This window comes from Mustelus asterias, chromosome 15 (genome assembly GCF_964213995.1).
Source record: "Mustelus asterias chromosome 15, sMusAst1.hap1.1, whole genome shotgun sequence".
Classification (NCBI taxonomy): Eukaryota; Metazoa; Chordata; class Chondrichthyes; order Carcharhiniformes; family Triakidae; genus Mustelus; species Mustelus asterias.
This window is the reverse complement of record NC_135815.1, coordinates 35,249,506-35,272,437: the sequence shown is the minus strand read 5'-3', so window position 1 is coordinate 35,272,437 and position 22,932 is coordinate 35,249,506. Positions and strand designations below refer to the sequence as shown.

At 40.2% G+C, this 22,932-nt stretch overlaps 1 protein-coding gene across 1 annotated transcript in view; it reads right to left on the bottom strand.

Moving 5' to 3' along the window:
* Positions 1–3,057: 3,057 nt before the first annotated feature.
* The window catches only part of eprs1 (glutamyl-prolyl-tRNA synthetase 1), a 75,006-nt gene continuing 55,131 nt past the window's right edge, over positions 3,058–22,932 (bottom strand). The window contains exons 22-32 of the mRNA XM_078229760.1: positions 20,658–20,867; positions 20,142–20,214; positions 18,871–18,950; positions 12,780–12,881; positions 10,488–10,643; positions 8,831–9,028; positions 7,073–7,246; positions 5,963–6,123; positions 4,367–4,445; positions 3,904–3,968; positions 3,058–3,415 (exon numbers count right to left, since the gene is read on the bottom strand). Of these exons, the coding sequence (XP_078085886.1) occupies positions 3,265–3,415; positions 3,904–3,968; positions 4,367–4,445; positions 5,963–6,123; positions 7,073–7,246; positions 8,831–9,028; positions 10,488–10,643; positions 12,780–12,881; positions 18,871–18,950; positions 20,142–20,214; positions 20,658–20,867 (1,449 nt within the window). The 3' untranslated portion in view covers positions 3,058–3,264. The remainder of the gene's footprint in view (positions 3,416–3,903; positions 3,969–4,366; positions 4,446–5,962; positions 6,124–7,072; positions 7,247–8,830; positions 9,029–10,487; positions 10,644–12,779; positions 12,882–18,870; positions 18,951–20,141; positions 20,215–20,657; positions 20,868–22,932) is intronic.

Below are 22,932 nucleotides of genomic sequence, written 5' to 3'. Positions count from 1 at the left end.
TCCTTGGCACAGTTGTCTTAGGGATACAGGCTGGCGTGATGGGAGGCAGGTGGATTGATACAGTGCAATTTGATTGTGTAATATAGCGTGGGTGAAAACAGTTTTCAGCACGATGGATACACCAGCAACATTGTATGTAGACAAGATAGTGATCAGCTTGACCAATCATAACTGCTGCAGGCCACTAGAACAAAGCCACCCCAACAACTGATGAGCAGCACCAACAGGACACGCAAAACGTAAATGTGTTAAAGATGGAGAGTAGGTTGGGTGAAGGTGTGTGGTGTGGCATGCAATGATACACTGTGCCAGTCAACATTCTCAGAGATCACTCTGGTAAAGTCTAAGTACCACTGCAAGACAAAGACATAGAATGTGGCACATCTGATAAATTCATGCTGGAATTCTAAACTTTGATGAATTAGAAAGCCTTTCAGTTTTGTACTGAATGATGGTAGATGCGCAAGATTAAGGTACATTAAGTACCTTTACCTGTAGGTGTTTTCTACTAAACGTGGTGTCATAATAGCCATGCCTATTGCTAGTCAGTGATTGCTATTGTCCAACATCTTTGTTACATCCCAATCAAATTGCACCCAATAACCGTTTCCCAAGTTAATTGTTTCAGCCTCTCTCAAGGAATAAAATTATTCTTTAGTGTTAAAATTTTCACTCCAATGTTTTATGCATTAACAAAAATGCATAATTTTACTCTCTGCACTTTTTGGAAGCTTACATTCCAATGCATTAAAAATCCATAACTGAGTCGCTTGCCAGAAAACACCGAGAAGAACGCTGCTGTGTGAGCTCTTAGCCAGTTGTTCGGTCTACAGTGTAAAATTTTGCAAAGAAGTTGAGGCAATAAATGGAAGCATAATTCACAGATCAAGATCTGCAAATCAGAGTAAATGGTGTGAGGAACTGGAAAAAAATAAAAGAGTTCTTCATGAAGCAGAAAGTCAACTCATCATTGCCCAGAGGAAGGTGAAACCATTACAAAGGAGACAAATGCAAACCAGGGGAGTTTGGATGCAGACACGTTTGAATATATTAGTATACGTAACCCGATTTGGTCAACAAACCTGCAAAAGTGGAACACAAGCAGAAGTTTGGGAGCTAATACAGCTGTCGCATAAAACAGGACGGTGCAACTGAGAATTATAAAATGTCTATCATTATTTACATAATTTGCAATTACTGTGCATTGTTAGCTCTCAAAAATTATCTCAAACTTTCTGTAGGCAAGGCACTTTACATTCAAGTAAACAAAGCACAAGCCCATAAAGTTTGTGTTGCTGCATCAAATATTTCACCTTCTTAAGGACTCCAACATATGTATGGAGAGAAGCAAGAGATCAAACCTCTATCTCTTCAAAGACACTATCATGGAGGTCACCTTGCACAACAAACATGAGCTGGAGGAGCACAAGATGATTCTGACTGCATGAGTGTATGCCTTCAGTGTACAAATATGTTTTAGCAGTTATAAAACAATGACTGACGAGTGCACTGTAAAAATGTCATGTTGTCAGCAAGTGAACAGGAACGTGCCTAACTATGTTTACTGAATCACAAAGGTAAACTTTGCAAAGCTATTCATTGTCAATGAGGCTTTTAAAACAGCAGGCACATGTTAAAAAATAAACTCTCAGCATGCAACTCATTTTTCTATTCATTGATTTTCAATGGAAAATAATGGATGGAGCAGCAATGATTTGATGCCTACTGGTCTTGTTCAAGGCTCTAACAGCATGGGGCCTCACAAATTAACCCCATCATGCACCTTTTCCTTTTGTTACATAGTACAACCTCTGAAGGCATGATCTTCAGCTCAAGCAGAAGAGTAAAATGGGGGATTTTACAGAGTAAAAATGGGGGATTATTGAGAAAGGATTTTCACAAAGAGAAGGGCAAACCTCAGAGCATACTGCGTACGGTTAACAATAGATACGTTAATGAATTGTGAGATATGCAGTACTCCAGATGATAGTATGACCACTACAATAAAAACAAAATGCAGTAGATGCAGCAAATCTTAAATAACAGCAGAGTACTGGAAACATTCAATGGAACTGGCAGCATCTGTGGAGAAGAAAACAGCATTAACTTCTCAGCTTAATGAAAGGTCATCAATCTGAAATATTAACTGCTTCTCTTCCTACAGTTGGTACCAGACCTGCTGGGTTCATCCAGTATTTTCTGTTTTATTTGGAGTTTCACCATTGCTGTATACAACTGAAGTATAACTTTCTCCACATTGTATTTCAGCCACCTTGAGATAAAGGCCAACATTTCATTCACCTGATTGTTTTATGTACATCACCACTTCTGGCTCTTCCTTTTTAATATCTCACCACTTCAAAATGATTCTAATTGATCTTTTATGGATTGATAATGGATGATCTCACACATTCCTACATTGAACTCCATTTGCCAGTTTTCCCATTCATTTAATCTATTTCATTCCCTTTGCAACTTCCTGCTCCCACATGCACTGCTTAATGTGCCTCCCAGCTTGGTATTTATCTGCAAAGGGGATTTTCACAGTATCTTCATTGCAGTGTTAATGTAAGCCTACTTGTGACACTAATAAATAAACTTTAAATACAAATCCCTATTCCTTCATCCAAGTCATTGACGAATGCAATGGAAAGTTGAGGCCATAGTTTCAATCTCTGGGGAGCAGCATTGGCCACGTCTTTCCAATCAGAACTTGAACCTATTTATTCCTCGTCTCTCTCCTCCCTCTCAATCAAATTTCAATCCATGTCGCAATGTTGTTTCCAATTTGGTTTAATTCTGCATAAACTCGCACCAGAAGCGAGTTAGATTAGAAGTTATTTTTGACTGGCAACACACTCTCTGGAATAAACTGCTAGAATAAGTACATAGGTGTGTGGATTCACTGCACATATTCAAAAAGGAACTGGATACATTCGTGCAAGTGTGAAACAAATCAATTTATGGAAAGTAGGTGGGTTGACGGATAATAATGGAAGTATGGATTTTGGTGTCAATCCATTACACCGCTTAAACTAAATAACACACAAAGAAAAATCTATTCATTAAAGGTTTATTACTATTAAGTAGAATATCTGGAACAGATGTATTTTTGATAACCATAGTTTTGTTTTTGCTCTTGATACAGTTTATTTTTTAATAACTGGATAAAAATACACAAAAAGATGAACAGAACCATAATTGATTAGTCTTATAAAAACATGTATAGTCAAAGACATGATTTTCCCACACTTTGTATCTTCACTAGTAACTGCGGCCAAAAAGTACATAGTGTTGGGCAGGCTCCTTGCCACAGATGCATAAGGCTCCAGACTGCAATTCACGAAGAGGTTTGAAAGGGATACAAAGACTCTTGGCTCCCATAGATGGTGCACCAGGTTCAATATCCTGATCCCTGTATCACAAAAGATATAAAAACAAACAGAACAGTAAAATAATCCCAAAAATGAGATGGTGGCGAGACAGACAATGGACATACAATCTTGAATGGATAAAACAAATTCCCCTTTTTTACCCTTTATTGGAGTAGCCAATTTGAACACAGTAATGAGATAACAACCAGATAGATACTGGCTGAGAGAAATATTCATGAAGACACAAGAACTCGCCTGCTCTTTTCAAATATGGCCATTTGGTTATTTTTACATTAACCGAAGAGGGCAGATTTTAGATATGTTTTGAATATGGTTTAAATAGCATTTTACTAATATCACCACATTTCAGCTAACATTCAAATTGAAGTTAAAATATGAGCTTATGTTTTAAAAGATGTGTTCAACAATTAATTCTAAGTCAATTTCGTGCCTTCCCCCCAACTCCTCTATTCAAATACTCCATCATACAGCAGCAATAAAAACAGAATATAATAACATTTGCTATTACCTTGTTGTCATTTTCTTGATCCAGTCTTCACATTCTATATTACCACAAAAAGGAATCTGCACAATCTGAAATAAGTGAAGCAACAATGTAAAATTCCAATCCTAGAATCATCAGTTATACTCAAGCGGGAAAATACAGCGCTGAAGAACAAAATAAGACTCCATTAAGTTTCCAGTGAGCAATATGCCTTTTAGACCCTATGCAAACTTTTCTCCTCATTTCATATCCCAGCTACACATTCCCCTAATTAATAATTTGGTGTTAATTGATAGCTTTGTTCAATAGGTCTACGTCTCAGAGGACTGCACTGAAACTCCATAAATATTTCACAAGACCCTTATATCTGATGGGAAATTCTCATGCCATTGGTTTACCTGGATTCAAATCGAATTCCCATAGTTGCTGCCCAGCTGCGCCAGGTATCTAACATGAGTAGCAAAAGGGAATTAAAGTGAGATCATACCTTTCCTGAATCTAACTTCTGTTGAAATTGCTCCATTGTGTCAGCCAAAACCATATGGTCCTTTAGATCCTGAGCAGCTCTGATAGTAAAAGAGGAAGAAAAATAACATGGTTAGAAAGCATTATAGTCTGTATTGCAGAACGTGGTAGCTATATGGAAACGAACAACTCCCCTTATTGCTCAGACTTGGCCGCTGATAAAGTCAGTTTGTCAGCCATAATGCAGTTCTGGTCCCCTTATTTAAGAAAGTATATACTTGTACTGGAGGCGGTACAGAAAGGTTCACTGAATTAATCACTGGATTGAGGGACTTGTCCTAAATTAAGAGATTTTAGAATCATAGATTGAGTAAATTGAGCCCATATTCTGTGAAGTTTAGAAGAATGAGAGGCAATCTCATTGAAACATAGAAGATTCTGAGCAAGCGTGATTGGACAGACAGAGACATATTCCCAGAAGAGCAGAAACAAAAACACGGGCTCAGTGTCAGGATAAAGGGCTGATCATTTAGGTCTGAGATTAGGAGAAATTACTTCACTCAAAGTGTTGTGAATCTTTGGAATTCTCTATCCCAAAAAGCTGTTGATGCTCCATTGTTAAATACATTTAAGGCTGGAATAAACAGATTTTTGGTCTCTCAAGGGAAATGGCGAGCATATGGGGAAGGGGAGTTAAAGTCGACAATCAGCCATGATCTTATTGAATGGTAGAGCAGCTTTGAAGAGTCACATGTCTATTCTTATTCCTTGCTTTGCGTGTTCACTGTTAATAGTACAAAACAGTGACAATGCAACAAATGGCAATATATTCCTTTCTTGGTAAGCAAAAAAGGAGAACAGCTGAACTTTTACTGTATTAGAGTATAAAATATGCACTGTAAACAAATATATCAATATTTAGATAATAATTTTAAAACTGGATTGGCAACAGGAAATGATTGTAGTATTTATGGATAAAAATCAGAAGCATTTTGCTGCAGTGTTATGTTTTACCTAGTAACTGTCCCAGATTATTTGGATAAAATCTTTACCATTGAAGAATTGAGCGAACAATTGTTCACACTGAACTCTCCTGAGCTATGAAGACCTGTGATTTTGATAAGTAAAATAAATATTTAAAAGGAATAAATCAGAATACAATATTCATTATTATAAACTATTTCTGATATAAAAATTTTGTATCACTAACTCTGCTGAGTATTTCCTTATTATTTTATTGTACTTCAGCCATTATAACTTTCTATTATTCGAACAGAAATCACTGAGATATTCACAGAGATTGTAATATTTTAAAAGTAAATGTGAAAACATGTTATTGGAGATGATTAAGAAGTGGCCCGAGGTGTTTAAAATGGAGAATTGTTAGCCGATAGGGGACGTGTTTTCCCTCTAGTAGACAAATCTATTGGGATACTATTTTATGCAGTGTGTTCTCTCCTTGTGCTCTTTCCTGTGCCCTTAGATGCTCTGATTTGGATGTGGAGGCTCCCAAAGAAAAAGATGTAGATGGGATACACACCTGTTCATATCGAATTGTTCGCATATCAAGTACACAAAAAATATGAAACTTAGATGATTTATATTTTCTAATAAATACCTATTATAAAGATTATTTTGGATTTCTTCCAATAGGTTCTTCAGCTTCGTCTCAGCAGCAGCCTCAGCTACTGTAAGTTTGTCGGCCGTGTCTCTTCTGACAGCCACAAACTGATTGTTTTTCATGTCCCGTGGTCCAACCTCCAACCTGATTGGTACACCCTAAAATTGGAATAAATTTTTAAAAAGTAACTCCACTTGATCAAATTTAATGAAATAAATTATGTTGGCTGTAGTGTAATGCTGGTTAGGTGCATTGGCCATGCTAAATTCTCCCTCAGTGTACCCGAACAGCCGCCAGAGTGTGGTGACATGGGGATTTTCACAGTAACTTCATTGCAGTGTTAATGTAAGCCTACTTGTGACAATAAAAAATAAACTTAACTGAAGTTGGATTTGGTGCTGCAATAGATGCTCAAGAATTTTTAATAAACTTTATTACTTTACTTTAGATAACTAAAGGATGCCCATAATACTACATGTCAGGGTTGAATATGTTAGACGAACACCAGATACACCTTTTTCCTTAGATATAAGCATCATTCTATTCAGTGTTTGGTGACAGAACTCAATAATTGGCAGGTAATATTTTATGACATTATAAGGTTAGATGACTTACTAGTCATATTAATACAGCAGGTATTTTGTGGCTATTTAAATCCATACAAGACACAAGCAATTCAGAGAGTGCACTTCAATCAAACCTTCTTTAAAGGTTCACACTAGGTATTAAGTAGAAGATGCCAAGGTAACTATGCATCATAATTCATTCCAATTACAAGTGAAAACATGCTCAATAGATGACAGGTGGAGGACTCGGAGGTATCATTGTAAGATCAGCAAGATGGTTTCAAAATTTCCAAACTAGTATTCAATTAGCTCTCATTGTTCAGAAAAATTACATGTCAAAATCAAGATATGCAAGTTAATTCTGCTCCACATGCCCACCTAGTCTTTATGAGAAGCAAACTTCAACTACTTATATGGCACTCACAATCTGGATCTGTGTGTGCATTGCAATTTGCCTTAAGTAAAATCCTGCCACAAAATTAACCAAACTAACCAAAGAGGGTTTCATGCATTGCAACACAGGTACAAGTTATCCACTTACTTTCAACTCCCAATGGTTGAACTTCCAGCCGGGTGAATAGTTATCCCTCAAGTCAGCCCGAGCACGAATTCCAACATTAGTCAGCCGGCCAAGGTATTGACTGCACTTCTTTAACAAAGAGTCCTTGTCCTCTTCTGAGAGAGTGTTTGTGATCCCACAAGGTATTATTATGATCTGTAAAGTCATGAAATAAATAAGTACCTAGGTCTATATTCCCTAGAGTTTCAAAGAATGAGGGATGAGCAAATTTACATAATTCTTGCACAACATGACAGGCTAGCTGCAGATAAGATATAGGTAAAGGTAAGATAAAGTCACCATAGTTCCATAGGCTGCTTTCCCCGTTGAGGGGGAGAGGTTACTGGGGGTGATTTAACCAGAAGATCACCACACCTTAGTCATGGGGCAGGGTTGACAAGGTGGGCCTTCCTGAATAACCTCAGCCGGTATGGGAATTGAACCCACACTGTTGGCATTGGTCTGCATCACAGGCTGCCCAGCCAACTGAGCTAAACCAACCAGGGGATAAGATATATTCCCTGGCTGGTGAGTCTAGAACGAGGGGACATAATCTCAGGAGAAAGGGGTAGACCATTTAAGATTGAGATAAGGAGGAATTTATCCAGGCGATGGTGAATCTTTGGAATTCTCTACCCCCAAGGCTGTGGAAGCTCAAATATGAAGCCTGTTCAAGACAGAAATTGATAGATTTTTGGAGATGAATAAAACGTCAAGGTATTTGGAGATAAGTGGCATTAAGATAGATGATCAGCCATGATCTAACTGAATATCGGAGCAGGCTCGTTGGGCTAAATGGTCTACTCCTGTTCCTATGTTCCTTGAATGTTTTGGTAAATTCTGTGCTCAGAAGTTAAGATACCATCCATGGAAATGGAACATTTTCTTATTTATGCTGTCAGTGTTGCTCTTCAAGATCAGGTGGAACATTAGATGCAAAGCTCTTTATAATCTGATTATCTTGATGTGTATGCAGTTAGCTGGCTCTCAGTGTCACCACGCTGTTCAAGAAGGGAATTCTCACCCTGATTCACGAGGTCATTTAAAATGTTGCTTTTTGAAGAAAAAGGCCATCATTACATGGAATGATCAGTGTACTATCCTATTCAGATGAAGCTGTGCACTTCTAACTGCACAAGATATAATTGTACTGTATTTCGCTGTTGAATAATACTGAATGCATATCAGTCATCTAGCACTGCATTCGGGCATCATGATTGGCACGAGCTCGGAGGACCAAAGGGCCTGTACCTTGTGCTGTACTATTCTTTGTTCACATTATGTCACGTAGTGTTGAGAATTTACGTCACTGAGGCATCTTCAACTGTGACCAGCAAACAACCTTTTCACAAGCTAAGCCAGCTTTCTGAGCTTATAGAAACAGTAAGTTTCAAAGTACAGGGGACGTAAATTACTTTTTTTGGTTAATTCACATACAGGCTGAATTCACAAAACCAGCTGAATTTAAAAGCCTCTCTTCCAATTTTCCATTGTCGAATGCTCTTGTAATAAACATATATTGTTCCCTGCCATTTATAATTTCACTTTATACATTCCCAAATTTAAAACTACTGGAAAAAGTGCATTTTAATGACAATTATTTCTAAAGAGCACTATAATTTAGGCCTCTACTGCACAATGATGACGGCTTTGAATCCCGATTACATTCGTAAATAAATTTCACTGTCACTTTACAAATTCGCAACTTCTAGATACTTGTTTTAAAAAACACACACAAACCTGCACACAAGCGACTCGCGGAGGCAATACCAAACCTTGGTTATCGCCATGGACCATGGTCATAACGCCAATAGTTCGAGTTGTAAGTCCCCAGGAGTTCTGGAAAGCAAACTGCTTCTCTCCGGGTTTCTTCGGATCTTCAAACACAATCTCAAACATCTTAGAAAAATTCTGGCCCAAATGGTGTGAAGTAGCTCCCTGCAAATTTAAAAACTACTGTGTCAATACCGAGTAAAGTTTCTGTCACACAATGTTTTAGACTAAACCGCAATGTTGCGCAGAACAAATAAGACAAGGGAGAGTATTTTAATACCCAAAAATGGGTGATTTGGGTCAGGTTTTGTGTTAAAATTTGAAAAATCTGGAACCTCAACCATGCCCAGGTTTAACGGTGGGACACGGGTTGCACAGTCAACCTGCTTCCAGGAGGTGGGTGGCCAACTTCAATATTTTACTGAGGTTTGCAGCCTCTGATTTAACCCATTTTTCAGGTTTAACAGTGGCTGCCTCTGTTTTGTCAGCACCGGGAAACCAGGTAGTTAAAAGGTAGATGACTACAGCATCTGGGAAAAGATACATTGAATCCTACAGTGCAGAAGGAGGCCATTCGGTCCATCGAGACTGCACCGATAACAATCCTACCCAGGCCCTATCCCTGTAACACCACATATTCAACCTGTTAATCCCCCCTGACACTAAGGGACAATTTAGCACGGCCAATCAACCTAACCCGCACATCCTTGGAGTGAGGGGGGAAACCGGAGCACCTGGAGGAAACTGACGCAGACATGGGGAGAATGTGCAAACTCCACACAGACAGTCACCCGAGGCAGGAATTGAACCCGGATCCCTGGTGCTGTGATGCAGCAGTGCTAACTACTGTGCCGTGCCGCCCACATGCCTTAGCCACAATGGTACAGACCAGCAAATTGAATGCTTTCCCCAAGCCCCCCCTATTTCAAAGACCTCCAGATTCAAGATTTGGAGCCCAGAGTTGTGGATCAGACCTACCCACTCTGTAGTCCTCTCTGCCAGAATGGAACCCAAGGTTCTCAATCTGGCTGACTTCTGGGCAAGGAACCCCTCAAGTACAAAAAGGTGTACGGCTTAGAATAAAGGCTCCAACTCCCTGCCTACATAACCTACACCTGTTAAAAGGCAGAAACCCTCAATACTTAAGTACCTGAAGTGCCATAACCTACAAGGAGCAAGAGAGAGAGATTAAGCTGGATGGTTAAATGTTGGCTGGCATGGACACGGTGGGCCAAATGCTCTTTCTGTGATTTAAATTTCTGATTAGTATCCAGTCTGAAGTCTGGGAAATCCACCATCGTTTCTTTTCCCCTCAAGACACCAAATATTTGTCCACTTGTTTCATGGAATTAGTTACCCCTTTCCATTCTGTACTCTCCTTTCAGCTCACCACCCAACAACATTATAAACTGCTGAAAGATTTTGTTTGATGGGTCTAATCTGATTTGATTTTTGAGACCCTAAAGAAATACTTGCATGCCCATTAAGGTTATCAACTTTTCAACCCACAAGTATAAAACTCGGGATTTTCACAGATTCCAGTCAGTTCTGGCTAAGTCGTTAACTGCAAAATTCAGAGTATATGCAGAACAGGTTGTATAATCAACTTTAAAAGCGGACACACCTGGATGGCTCTTCCACTGGCTGATACAAAGGCCTCGATTGTAGTCGTATAGTCACCACCTGCAAACTTTTCTTTTTCAGTCTTTCTTCCTTTTACTACAGGGATTGCAAGTAGCTCCTCGTATACCCGTGTGTACAGTTCCAGAATTTGCAAAACCTAGAAAAGTAGATACCGGTTGGAAAGCGAGAAAACAACGCATGCAGTTCATAATATAGGAATATTTGCAAAATTGACATCAACGTTATTCCCAGGAGCAGTAGTTTCCAAGCCTTTTTTCCCCCTCGGAGACCCACTTTTACCAATTGGCCATCCCGTGCAACCCTCATCATATGGGATGAGATGTGATAATGAAATATGATGTGTCCACTTTGTACTAACACTATACAGTATATTAAACATCAGGGGGGTCAGTTTCAGATCTATTTTCCAATTTATTTGCGCCAAAAGAAATTAGTGTCAGCATTTTGCAAACTCCTCTTGTAAACATATACATTCAAAATAAATGTCCGAAATCAGATAATACACTAATTTACTGTGCATCAGCCATCCACAGAAAACTGACTGCCATTTATTTGTGACAGGTTTTTCGTTTAAGATGCACCTTTGGAATGCAGAGCTCCCCAGATAATGTGCTGCTTTTAGGTGGAAACTTAATAGGGCAGTTGCCAGTAATCCCTATCTGTTTCCTACCATCCCATCAATAAACCTCCATGGTAGGTGGGATATGTCACATCAATAACCACATTTTGCTGCATCCATTTGAGTCTGTGGTTAATTGATTATCCTTTCTCCCATACAGCCGCAATTTAAAAAATACATCTCAATGGATGTCCTATTTTTCAGACGTCATCTCATTTTGAAATTAATTCAACAACAAAATGTTTTTACGCACACGGGAAATATAATGATTGTGAGATAATGTCTATACTTGTCAAACTCTGGAGTTATAACCTGCCTTTATGGTGCAAAATTCAAGACTCAGGCAGCACTGACCAGGCAAGCTGCAGGAAAACTGCTACAGTCGCAATCTAAATGGGATTCACTGTACATTTAAAAATATACCTCTCTCCTAATTCTTACCTTTTCCTTTAATAAAGTGCGCATAACTTGAATTGCATCAGGCAAATACTAAGCTTTTCCTTCACATCAAAAGTCCTCATGCTGACCGTGTCACCATCATTGTCAGACCACCTTCTACAAAATGAGCGCTATAAATATCCTGCATTTTCTTTTGAACAGGGTCACAGAAAATCCCATGGTTTTTTAAAAAAACATGATCACAGGACATCCTGTGTTTTTTTGAATGGGATCAGTTTATAGGGCAGCGAGAATTTACAATCATTTAATGATCATTTTTAACAGGTCGCGACCCCCACTCTGAAAAAGCCTGTCCCAGAGAATTTAATTTATAAAAAGAGGACATCCCTTCATTGAAATTCCAAACTTACACCTTCCAACTAAAATTGAAAATCATGGCAATGACCAGATTAGCTAATTACTGAAAAAAGAAAGCCAAAGCAGCTTTTTGATTTCAAACTTTCTCAGACTAATGGTTCTGACATCAGGTGACTGAAAAACATTTAGAAATGTTTATGATCTCCGAGTAATCTTTCTCTGCCATCCAACATGTAATTCTTCCATATTGAATTTCTTGATAAATTATTGAAGGCAATAAAATTGCCACAATGAGAGCCAATATTAATGAGTTAATTAGGTTTGTAACAGTCAATCTAAAAGGGCAATTAATAATTCTTGACATTTGAATTCTAAGTGTCAGAGCAAAACTGAAATTTGGCTCCACCTTGTGGCCTGCAGTAGCAATTAATTTGCTCGTTTAAATTTTATTTTAGTGTCACAAGTAGGCTAACTATAACACTGCAATGAAGTTACTATGAAAATCCCCCACACTCCGGCACCTGTTCGGGTACACGGAGGGAGAATTTAGCATGGTCAACGCACCTAACCAGCATATCTTTCAGACTGTGGGAGGAAACCGGAGCACCCGGAAGAAACCCACGCAGACACGGGGAGAACATGCAGACTCCACATAGACAGTGACCCAAGCTGGGAACTCAACCCAGGTCCCTGGTGCTGTGAGGCATTCAAAAATATTACAGAAAATAAAAACCCGAGGTACATAACACAAGCTTCCAACTTGAAAAAAATACCATAACACAGCTTCGGACATACCCAGACAGGACAATTTAGTAATGATTATTGCTACATCATATCTCCTGGGAATGTGGCTGACATTATCCAATTATTTTGTTTTCATCCTCTCCAATGTCTTACCTCTTCTGCAGCCTCTTCACGAGTAGCGAATGCTGTATGCCCTTCCTGCCATAGGAACTCACGAGTACGTAGAAATGGCTGTGGGTGTTTGAACTCCCAACGCTGCGAAATAATGAAAGTACATATAATTTCAGAGCCTATTATAACCTTTATGGCCAATACAGAAACAGAAAATGCTGGAAACTTGAATTTATATCTTTCTTATATAATATTTATGTTCTTGTATAGTATCCTGAAAATAGCCAAAGGTACTCAAGGAAGAGCAAAGACAAGGATAGAGGAAAAGTTAGGTGAGTTAGCCAAATTGTTGATCAAAAAAGTGGTGGGAAGGTTTTAAAGATAGAGACAAGCAGAGAGGCAGATGGATTTCAGGATAGAGTTCAACAGAGAAGGGGCAAGGAGATTAAAGCTCTGCCTCCAATGGCAGATGTGCATAAAAAGCAGTGTTGAAGAACTGAAGGGCTCAGGGGATGCAAGGTTGGAGGATGTGGCAGAGATAGGGCAACAAAGACTGGGGAGAGATATAAGGATTGGCACTTGATGTTCAACCTGTTGGGAGATGTGAAGCCAATGCATGGATGGAAGCTGTGGATCAAGCAAGATTTAATTATTCATGTATTCTTGAGCTTTGTATAAGTTTATGAAGGGTGAAGAACAGGACTGACAATGAAGACATTGAAGTAATAGATGTGGAAAAATGACAAAGATAGACACGGGTTCCAACACTTTTGGGGCTGAGGTAGAGCAAAGGTGGAAAATGTTTTAAAGGTTGAAGTAAGCAGGTTTGGTGGTGGAGTGAGAAATTTGAAACCCAGTAATGGATTGAACAGGACCATGACCATCTCACAATCCACAGCATCTTTCTAGTTTTGACTGATTTTGAGGTACTACAAAAATCACACTTTGCTCTAACAATAACTTTCATTTACACAGCACCTTTAATGCAGTGAAATGTGCCAATGCAACTCACAGGAGCATTAGCAAACAAGATTTAATCCCAGCTACATAAAGAGATATACAAGGTCTGCCAAAGAGGATGATTTTATGGAGTGCATTGGAGGAGGAGAAGAGAGGTAGAGGGGATTAGGGAAGGAATTACATTATCTATGGCCCAAGCAGCTGAAAGCAATGCTGCCAATGGTGGTGATTAAAATCAGGATGCCAGAATTAACAGAGCAGAGAGATCTTGGGGGATGATGGGGATGGAGGAGGTTACAGATAGAGAGGGGTGAGGTCATAAAGGGAGTGGAAAACAAGAATGAAAATTTTAAGATTAATGGTTTATTGGACCAGGAGCCAATGTAGATCAGCCAACACAGGGGTGACATTTGAACAGAACACATAAAAGTAAGAGAGTTTTGCACGAGTTCAAATATTTGGATGGTGGAAATTGGAGGCTGGCCAGATAACCATTGGAAGAGTTAAATTTAGAGACAGTAAAGGCGTGAATGAGAGTTTCAGCAGCAGAGGAGTTATTGCTGGGAATGGTTATGGAGATGGAAGTAGGCTTTGGTGATGGAGAGGATACGCGGTCAGAACACAAAAGGTAAAATACTGGAAATCTGAAATAAAACACAAAGTGCTGGAAGTACTCAGCAGATCTGGTGCAATCTGTGGAAAGAACAGAGTTAGCCTTTCAGGTCTGGCCTTTCGTCAAAACTAGGGAAAGTTAGAAATATAATAGGCTTTGAGCTAGTGAAAGGGGGGGGTGGGAAGGGTGGGAAGGAGAACAAAAGGGAAGGATCTGTGATAGGGTGGAGGGCAGGAGAGACTGAATCACAAACGTTTTCACATGATGCAAGGTCAAAGGGAGCAGTAATGAAACAAATAAAGAAACAAAATGTGTCTAGAGAACATGTAAATGGCAGGATAACTGCTGTCAGCTCTCAAAGGAAAGGAAATAAAAGAGAAATGAAAAACAACCAAACCAGCAAAGAAAGACAAAACAAAAAAGAGGGCAGAGGTCGTGACCACAAGTTTTCTTTAACTCAATGTTGAGTCCAGAAAGCTGTAAAATACGCAGTTGAAAAATTAGGTGCTGTTTATCAATGGAACAATGGAGCAGACAGAATAGTAGCAAAGTAGCTGGAAACTCAGCCCAAATTGAATGACCAGTTTGTGAACAGTCTGGCTGAGCCTCAGGCGAGGAATGGAGTTGGTGACTAGGTAACAGCTTTTGTGGCAGGGTCAAAAGACAACATGACAGTTCCAATATTTAGCTGAAGGAAATTTCTGCTGACTGAGGTTTGGATGTCAAACAAGCAGTGACAAATTAGAGATAATGGAGGGATTGAAAGGGGAGACGTTGCGGCAGAGCTCAACATCACCACCCTAGACATGGAACCTGATGTCCTTTTGTATGATATCATAAGGTAGATGAGAAATAGGAGGCAGCAACAAATGAATCCTTGAGGGAATCTCGAGATAATGATGAGAGAGTGAGAAGAGAAGCCATTGCAGTTGATTCTCTCGCTATGACTGGATTTATAAGAATGGAACAAGTGCAATCCCATCCGGGTGGTCGACAGAGGAGGGACATTGGAAAAGAATGGTGAGCCCCAACTCTGTCAAAGACTAGACAGGTTGAGATGAATGAGGGGCAGTTTACCAACATCACAGTCACAGGTCACTTTGAAATATGGCATCTCAGTGCTGTTGTGGAGATGCCGGCGTTGGACTGGGGTAACACAGTAAGGAGTCTAACAACACCAGGTTAAAGTCCAACAGGTTTATTTGGTAGCAAACGCCACTAGCTTTCGGAGCGCTGCTCCTTCGTCAGGTGAGTGGGAGTTCTGTTCACAAACAGGGCATATAAAGACACAAACTCAATTTACAGAATAATGAATAATGATTCATTATTCATTATATATTATATACATTATATAGAGGGAAGCAGCTGAATGGATGGTCCCATTCTTAGTGACATAGATCAAGTAAAACCCCGCACTGTTATACCCATTCCTAAACTTTATAAAGGATTAATGTTAGCAAAATTATTCATTACTCTGTAAATTGAGTTTGTGTCTTTATATGCCCTGTTTGTGAACAGAACTCCCACTCACCTGACGAAGGAGCAGCGCTCCGAAAGCTAGTGGCTTTTGCTACCAAATAAACCTGTTGGACTTTAACCTGGTGTTGTTAGACTCCTTACTGTATCTCAGTGCTGTGCCAGGTTCAGGAGATGTGGAAAAGATAGGTACACATCTGGGTGGCAACACCATATTCAAGGACTTTGGGAAAGAAGCGGAGGTTTCAAATGCAGCAGCAATTTGCGAGGACAGAGGGGGCAAAGGTGTTATTTTGTGGGGCGGTAATGACAACAGATTTTTAGATAACAGGAAACAGAAACCGAGCAGAACTGTTAAAAATAGGGTGACAGCATTGAGACGTGTCCCATGACAAGCTGAGTTTGGTGAGTGAATGAGGGGAGAAAATGGAGAAAGATTAGAGTTCAGGGCAGCAGTAGCAGGGAACCTTGGGAGAGGTTTGGCTTTGTGACATTCTTAGTGACATAGATCAAGTAACACCCCACACTGTTATACCCACTCCTAAACTTTATAAAGGATTGTTAGCAAAATTCATTCATTTTGCATGAACTAACCTAAAAACTTCCTTTAAAATTCTAAAACATATGACAGCTCAGAGGAATTGTGGAATGCAACATACTCTACAAAGTTAGCAATCTTATTTTCTTTGTCATGCAATTTCTCTTTGCACATCTTCCAATTCATCCCAAAGTAGTACCAATTGAAGGGATGGTAGTTAGGACCCCTCATCCACTGTCACCAAAGTCAATCTACAGAAAACACTGGCCTAAACTTAGTCAAGTTTAAACAGAAAAGCTTGGTAGAGCTCACGTTCACCGTTATAAATGTAATATTAATAATCCCATGTAAACTATCTTGTTTAGAAAATGAATATTGTTTTATCACCCATGTGACAAATGGAAAGTAACAGGGTGAAAAGCTTTGATACATTCCCCTTACAGCCAAGAGTGGTGTACGCAAGGAAGCTGCCCGCATTAGCAGAAAAATCCTTACTGGATTTGGAATTCAATGCACAACCAGGGCATCCTGCTTCCTCTGAACAAGTCTCTAAGCAAAATAGGCTAAGAAACCAAAAGGTTCCATTTGAGAATAATGTTCTAATTAATTACATTATAGAGTGTGTCCTTGCTTGAAGCCCAAGTACTTAATGCTAAATCTGATGTAGATTGATGAAATTAGGTTTAAGAATAACAGGGAACCAGCAAATGTAGTAGATTAGGATTTTCAAAAGGTATTCACAATAAAGTATCACACAAAAGGTTAATAAACAAGATAAGGGCTCATGGAGTTGGGGACCATACATTAACAAGGATAGTACATTGGTTAATGGAGAGGAAACAGAGCATAGGGATAAACTGGGCATTTTCAAGTCGGCGGGCTATAACTAGGAGTGTCACAAGAGTCAGTGGTGGGGCCTCAACTATTCACAACCAATGTTAATGACTTTGCGAAGAGATAGAACAAAGTAGCCAAGTGTGCTGATGATACAAGGCTAGGTGGGAATGCAAGCTATGAGAAAAGGAGGCTGCAAAGAGATATAGGTATGTTAAGTTATTGGGCAACAAAGCAGCAGATGGAACATAATAAAGCAGATTTTTTTTAAAAAAAGGTATGCAACTTGTAAATGTTGGTGTTTAGAGGAACTTGGGTGTACATGTATAAGGAACGCAAACTTAGCATGCAGGTACAGCAAGCAATTAGAAAGGTAAATGGCATCTGCAAGGGGATTGGAGTACAAGAAAAAATAAATTTTGCTACAATTGCAGAAGGCTTTCATGAGACCACATATGGAATACTGCGCACATTTTGGTCTCCATGTTTAAGGAAGGAAATATCTGTATTGGAAGCTGTACCGAGAAGGTTCACTAAATTGGTCTCTGTGCAGTATGATGAGAGACCAAGTAAATTGGGCCTATATTCTCTGGAGATTAGAAGGACAAGGGGGTGATCTTATTGAAACAGACAAAATTCTGAAGGGACTTGACACAGATGTTGTTTCCACTGGTTAGGAAATTTAGAACATAAGGGACCAATCCTTTCGGACTCTGATGAGAATGAATTCCTTCACTCAATGGTTTGAGAAACTCTGGATTCTTGGAAAATGAAGATGCTTCATCGCTGAATATATTTAAGGCTGAGATTGACATATTTTTGGTCTCAGTGAACCACAAGACATGGGGAGCTTGTGGGAAGGTGGATTTGAAGCTGAACATCAGCCATGGTCATACTGAATGGCGGAGCTGGTAAATGGCATCTGCAAGGGGATTGGAGTACAATTGGTTCAATGGGCCAAATGGTCTCCTCCTGCTGCTTTTTCCAGAGGAAAAGATGCCGTGATACTGAGCTCTGTCTTAGGAAAGCTAGAACCTAAACATATAGCCACATAATTAAACAACTGAAAACTAAAAAAAAAATCTTCCTCTGCTGTGGAGATTGAATAATGTTGGTCGCTTAGAAAACTTCAAAAGAACTTCACTGTTGTTAAGATCATAGGCTTCAAATTTAGGAAGTTGTGATGATAATTATAAACAGAAACAAACATGACTGAACAAATTTCTACAATGTGTGAGGGATACTTGAATAATGAAAACATACAGCTTCATCCTATTCCATGCTTCATTTCTGTGTCATGAACGATCCAGCAAAGAAGTAGGTGGCCACAGGCTCCCACTAGTGGTGGATTCAAATTCATTACTGAAAAGTAAAGGAGGCGTCCAGGACAATTTTACTGTGGATATTCCATTCCTTTGTAATGAGAATGGTAAATGGCATCTGCAAGGGGATCGGAGTACAATTGGTTCAATGGGCCAAATGGTCTCCTCCTGCTGCTTTTTCCAAAGGAAAAGATGCCGTGATACTGAGCTCTGTCTTAGGAAAGCTAGAACCTAAACATATAGCCACATAATTAAACAACTGAAAACTAAAAGAAAAATCTCCTTATTTCTGAATTTACAAGCTTTCAGTGGTCATACATTCATACGTGGAATGAAACACAAAAACATCGATACACATTAATGCAGGTAAATATTGCCTTCAATACCTACCACTACGTTGCACCATTGATTGAGTTTCAGTGGTAAATCACGATGTGACTGCACCCATTTGGCATAGGCTGGGTACATGACTGACAAAATGAACACAAACAAGACAGAATTAGGCCTTCTCATTAAGACAGGCAGCTCCTCCTTATAAAGTGTTCATCTATAATGTCTCCGAGTTCTGACAAAACGTCATCAGCCTGCAACATTAACCCCATCTTCCTCACTTCAAAGATGCTGCCTGACAAGCCAAATGTTTCCAGCATTTTCTGTTTTTATTTCACAAGGACAATGCCAGAGATGACAAATGATTGGCAAAAATGGGGCTCTTCACATTAAAGCAAAGATGATTATGAAACCTTGTAGATGTTATCAAAATTATGAGGGGCTTCGAGTGGTAAATTTGAAAAGAATATTTCCATTAATTGGTGCGTCAGGTCATAAATGTATCACCAAAACAAAAGGTATGGGGAGGTCAGGAGAAATTATTTTAAGCAGGTGATGACGAGGATAATGGAATGTCTTAAGAAAAAACAATTGTGGAAGCAAATCCTACAATTACTTTTTAGAAGTTAGATGTATATTTGTAAAAAAGAATGCACATTCAAATGGATAGCTGATTCTGGAGCCAGCAATCGAACAATCAGCTTAGCATCAAGTTCTGTGATTGAAGATCAAGAGATTGTATTCAAGCCATACTCCATTTCTCATGCAGACACCCCAATGCATTACTGAAGAAGAGCTGCTTTGTAAGCGACACTGTACTTCATCTACAGTTGAAAATAAGCTTCTACCTGTCTTGTTCAGGTGCATATTAAAGATCTGTGGCACTATTTGAACGGGTTGGGAAAAGGGCAGGAAATGTGGGGTTAAAATTCCAATATCAATTAGAAATACGAAGATCAATGGGTTATTTATCGGGCTGGTGGTTTGGGTAATTCTGCATTCATCTATATAACAATGGCTATACATTAATTGGACATGAACCCTTCTGAGGTATCAAGGCATAGAATCATAGAATCCCTACAACGCAGCAAGTGGCCATTTGACCCATTGATCCATGCACCAACAACAATCCTACCCAGGCCCTAACCCCATAAACCCACGTTTTCACCTTGCTAATCTCCCTGACATTAAGGGACAATTTAGCATGGCCAATCAACCTAACCCATTTGCAGATACTTTTAAATGTGCTCCATCGCTTTATAGCTACAAGATCCATTCAGTAACAAATCAATAAACCATGATCAAAAATTCCTGATTACATTCTTTCCTACCTGTTTCACTTGTTGGACGAACAGCAATCGGTTCAGCTAACTCAGTTTTTCCTGATCTGGTTACCCAAGCAACCTAATTTTGGAAAAAATAAAATTAATTTCTCCAAAGAGCAAAGCAGAAAGATTCTATCAATACTCAATATTATTCAGTCAAATGCACCATTGGACTTTATTTTGATATTCAATATTAGAATATAGTATTTTACACAATCTTTAAATGACAGAAACATTATTATATTTTGGATCAAATCTAACAGAACTTTCCCTCAAGTAGTCAACAGTTAAGTGTCTGCATGATGGACAAATCAACATGTTTCTTTTTCATAATCAACTCGATCGAGAATCCCAGTGTAAGATTTAGCATTCTTGCACGCAAACGCAGAAGTCTCAATTCAGATCTTTCACATCAGAAGGTCACACCAGACCTTCTAAAGAGCACAATGCACAATCATACACTTTCAAAAGGAGCAGTTGGATTTCAAGTGGCTTCTGAAGGAAATATATTTATATTCTTACCTCTGGGGCAAAATCCGCTATATGTGACTTTTCCTTCTCAAGGGCTGCCTGAGACACAAACATGGGGAAGTAACAGTTCTCCACACCAAGTTTCTTAATCTCATAGTCAAAGAAGTCTTTGATAGCTTCCCAGATAGCATAAGACCAGGGTCGGAGAACATAGCAGCCACTGACATCATAATATTCAATCAATTCGGATTTTGTAATCACCTAGGTACAGCAAAAAAAAAGACATAATTGCATGGCTGCTAAGAATTCCAAAGATTGCATTTATCAGATGAATTGCTATGTATGAGCGCAAATGATTGCTCAATTTAAAAAACAAATGGCAGCCGCTATTTAACACCTCAATATTCTCATATATTTTTTGAGTTCAGGTAACCGAGTTGACCCCTCAACACCCCTCAAGAAACCCATTTGGTCAAAACAAGAAAACTACCTACTTGACAATAGCGCTCTCATATATTTTAACTATAAAAATCCAGTATTATCCAAAGCAATTAATTGTTGCCACTTTATTAAAGATGTATCACACGACTCCTCAAACAATCGCCCTCAGATGTGAAAATCCAAAATTATGGTCAGAAACAAGGGGCAGAATTCTCCCAAAAACATTCTAAGTGTTGAATTCGCAGGAAAACTGGAGTAATTCACGCTGGTTTTTTCAGTGGGAGTTCACACTAGAATCTCCCACACTCTGTGCAATACAGAGGCCATCAGCATGAATCTTATTAGATTTCAGGGGGTGGGACCTATTCCCGCCCAGAAGGCTCAAACCAATGGACCTCTGTGCATGTGTAGTGGCCCTGAACTGTCAGTCTCCCGTTTGCTGGCCAGTCTGGGACCCCCCGCAGTGCTGCTCCACCACCACAATACCGCTCCCACCTCCCCAAGTTCGCATCAATCTCCACAATCCCCCCGCCCCTCCCCCATCTCCACAACCCCCAATCCCCCCAGACCACTGGCCTCCATCCTACCTCCCATCAATGCAGAGTGGCAGCTGGACCCCCACCGATCGCCCCTAGGCCTCATCCCTTCCAGATCCCACCCCCCCATATGCCCCACCCCCAATGTCCAGTGGGCAGTTCCAAGGTGCTCTCTGGGCATGAGCACTTTGCCCCTTGGGCAGTGCTGGGGGCACAGGTTGGCACCCCTGCCACCTGGGGGGGGGGGGGGGGGGGGGCTCCCGATTGCCCCACCCTTCACTCACGCAGGGTCAGGCCGCTAGTTCCGAAAGTGCGGAGCTAGTGTAAACCCCGCTTGAGTGAAAAACTCTGGTGAGGTGGGAGAAGCTAGCAGGCCCGCTAATAGCATTTAAATGATATTTAAAGAATCATTTAAATGCTAGTCCCGCGTCCCGATTTCTGGCATGGAGCCAACTGCACCGGAAAGCCAGCGTTGGGGATGTTCTCAGGGTGTGAACACTCGCAGGAACCCCGGGAATCGACCCCCCATGTGATTCTCCCTGCCCGCTGTGCTAATTCTTTAGCGCAGCAGGATGGGAGAATCGCCCCCAAACCTTTTTGAAAAATAGACTTTCTGACTTGAAACCAGATGGCTGCCTTCAATACACATTTTCATATCGTCTCCTCCAAAAGATCTGGACTCCAGGACATTTCGTCACACAGTCATCAACTTAAATATCTGGGACGGAATTCTCCCAAAAAGTGTCAAATTTGTGTAAAAACTGCAGTAAATCCCGTTGTTTTTTTCTGCAGGATTTTCAAAATGAATCTCCCTCACTCTGTGCACTGGTGTGATTATTATTAACAATCCGGGGTGGTGCCTATTCCCATTGGAGAGGCCGGCAGCATTGTGCTGAGCGGGCCACTGTACATGTGCCAATCTGTCAGCGCTGAGATTGGCGCATGTGCAGTAACCCCGCATTGCTGGCCTCCCGATTGCTGGCCAACCCTCCACAACCTCCCCCCCACCCCATCGCTGGTCCCCCAAGCCTGTCTATGCCAGTCCCCATCCCCCCACAGAAGCAGCACAGCCGGCTGGGAGAATCCCCCCCCCCCCCCCCCCCCCCGCCATTTTTGAACTTAATCTAAGAATCTTTCATGTTTTCCTATTTTGAGCAGGATTTGACCTGCCCTCGGCATGATTTGCAGAGGCAGCCTACTATTGATCAACGGCGATCTTCCGGTCCCGCCGCTTTCAATGGGTCTGGTTTTTGTGCCTTCCACCGCCAGGAGCTCACCATCAGCAGGACTGGACAATCTCACGAGCAGTAATGGCCAGAAAATTTCAGCTACTGTCTTTACTTTTGATC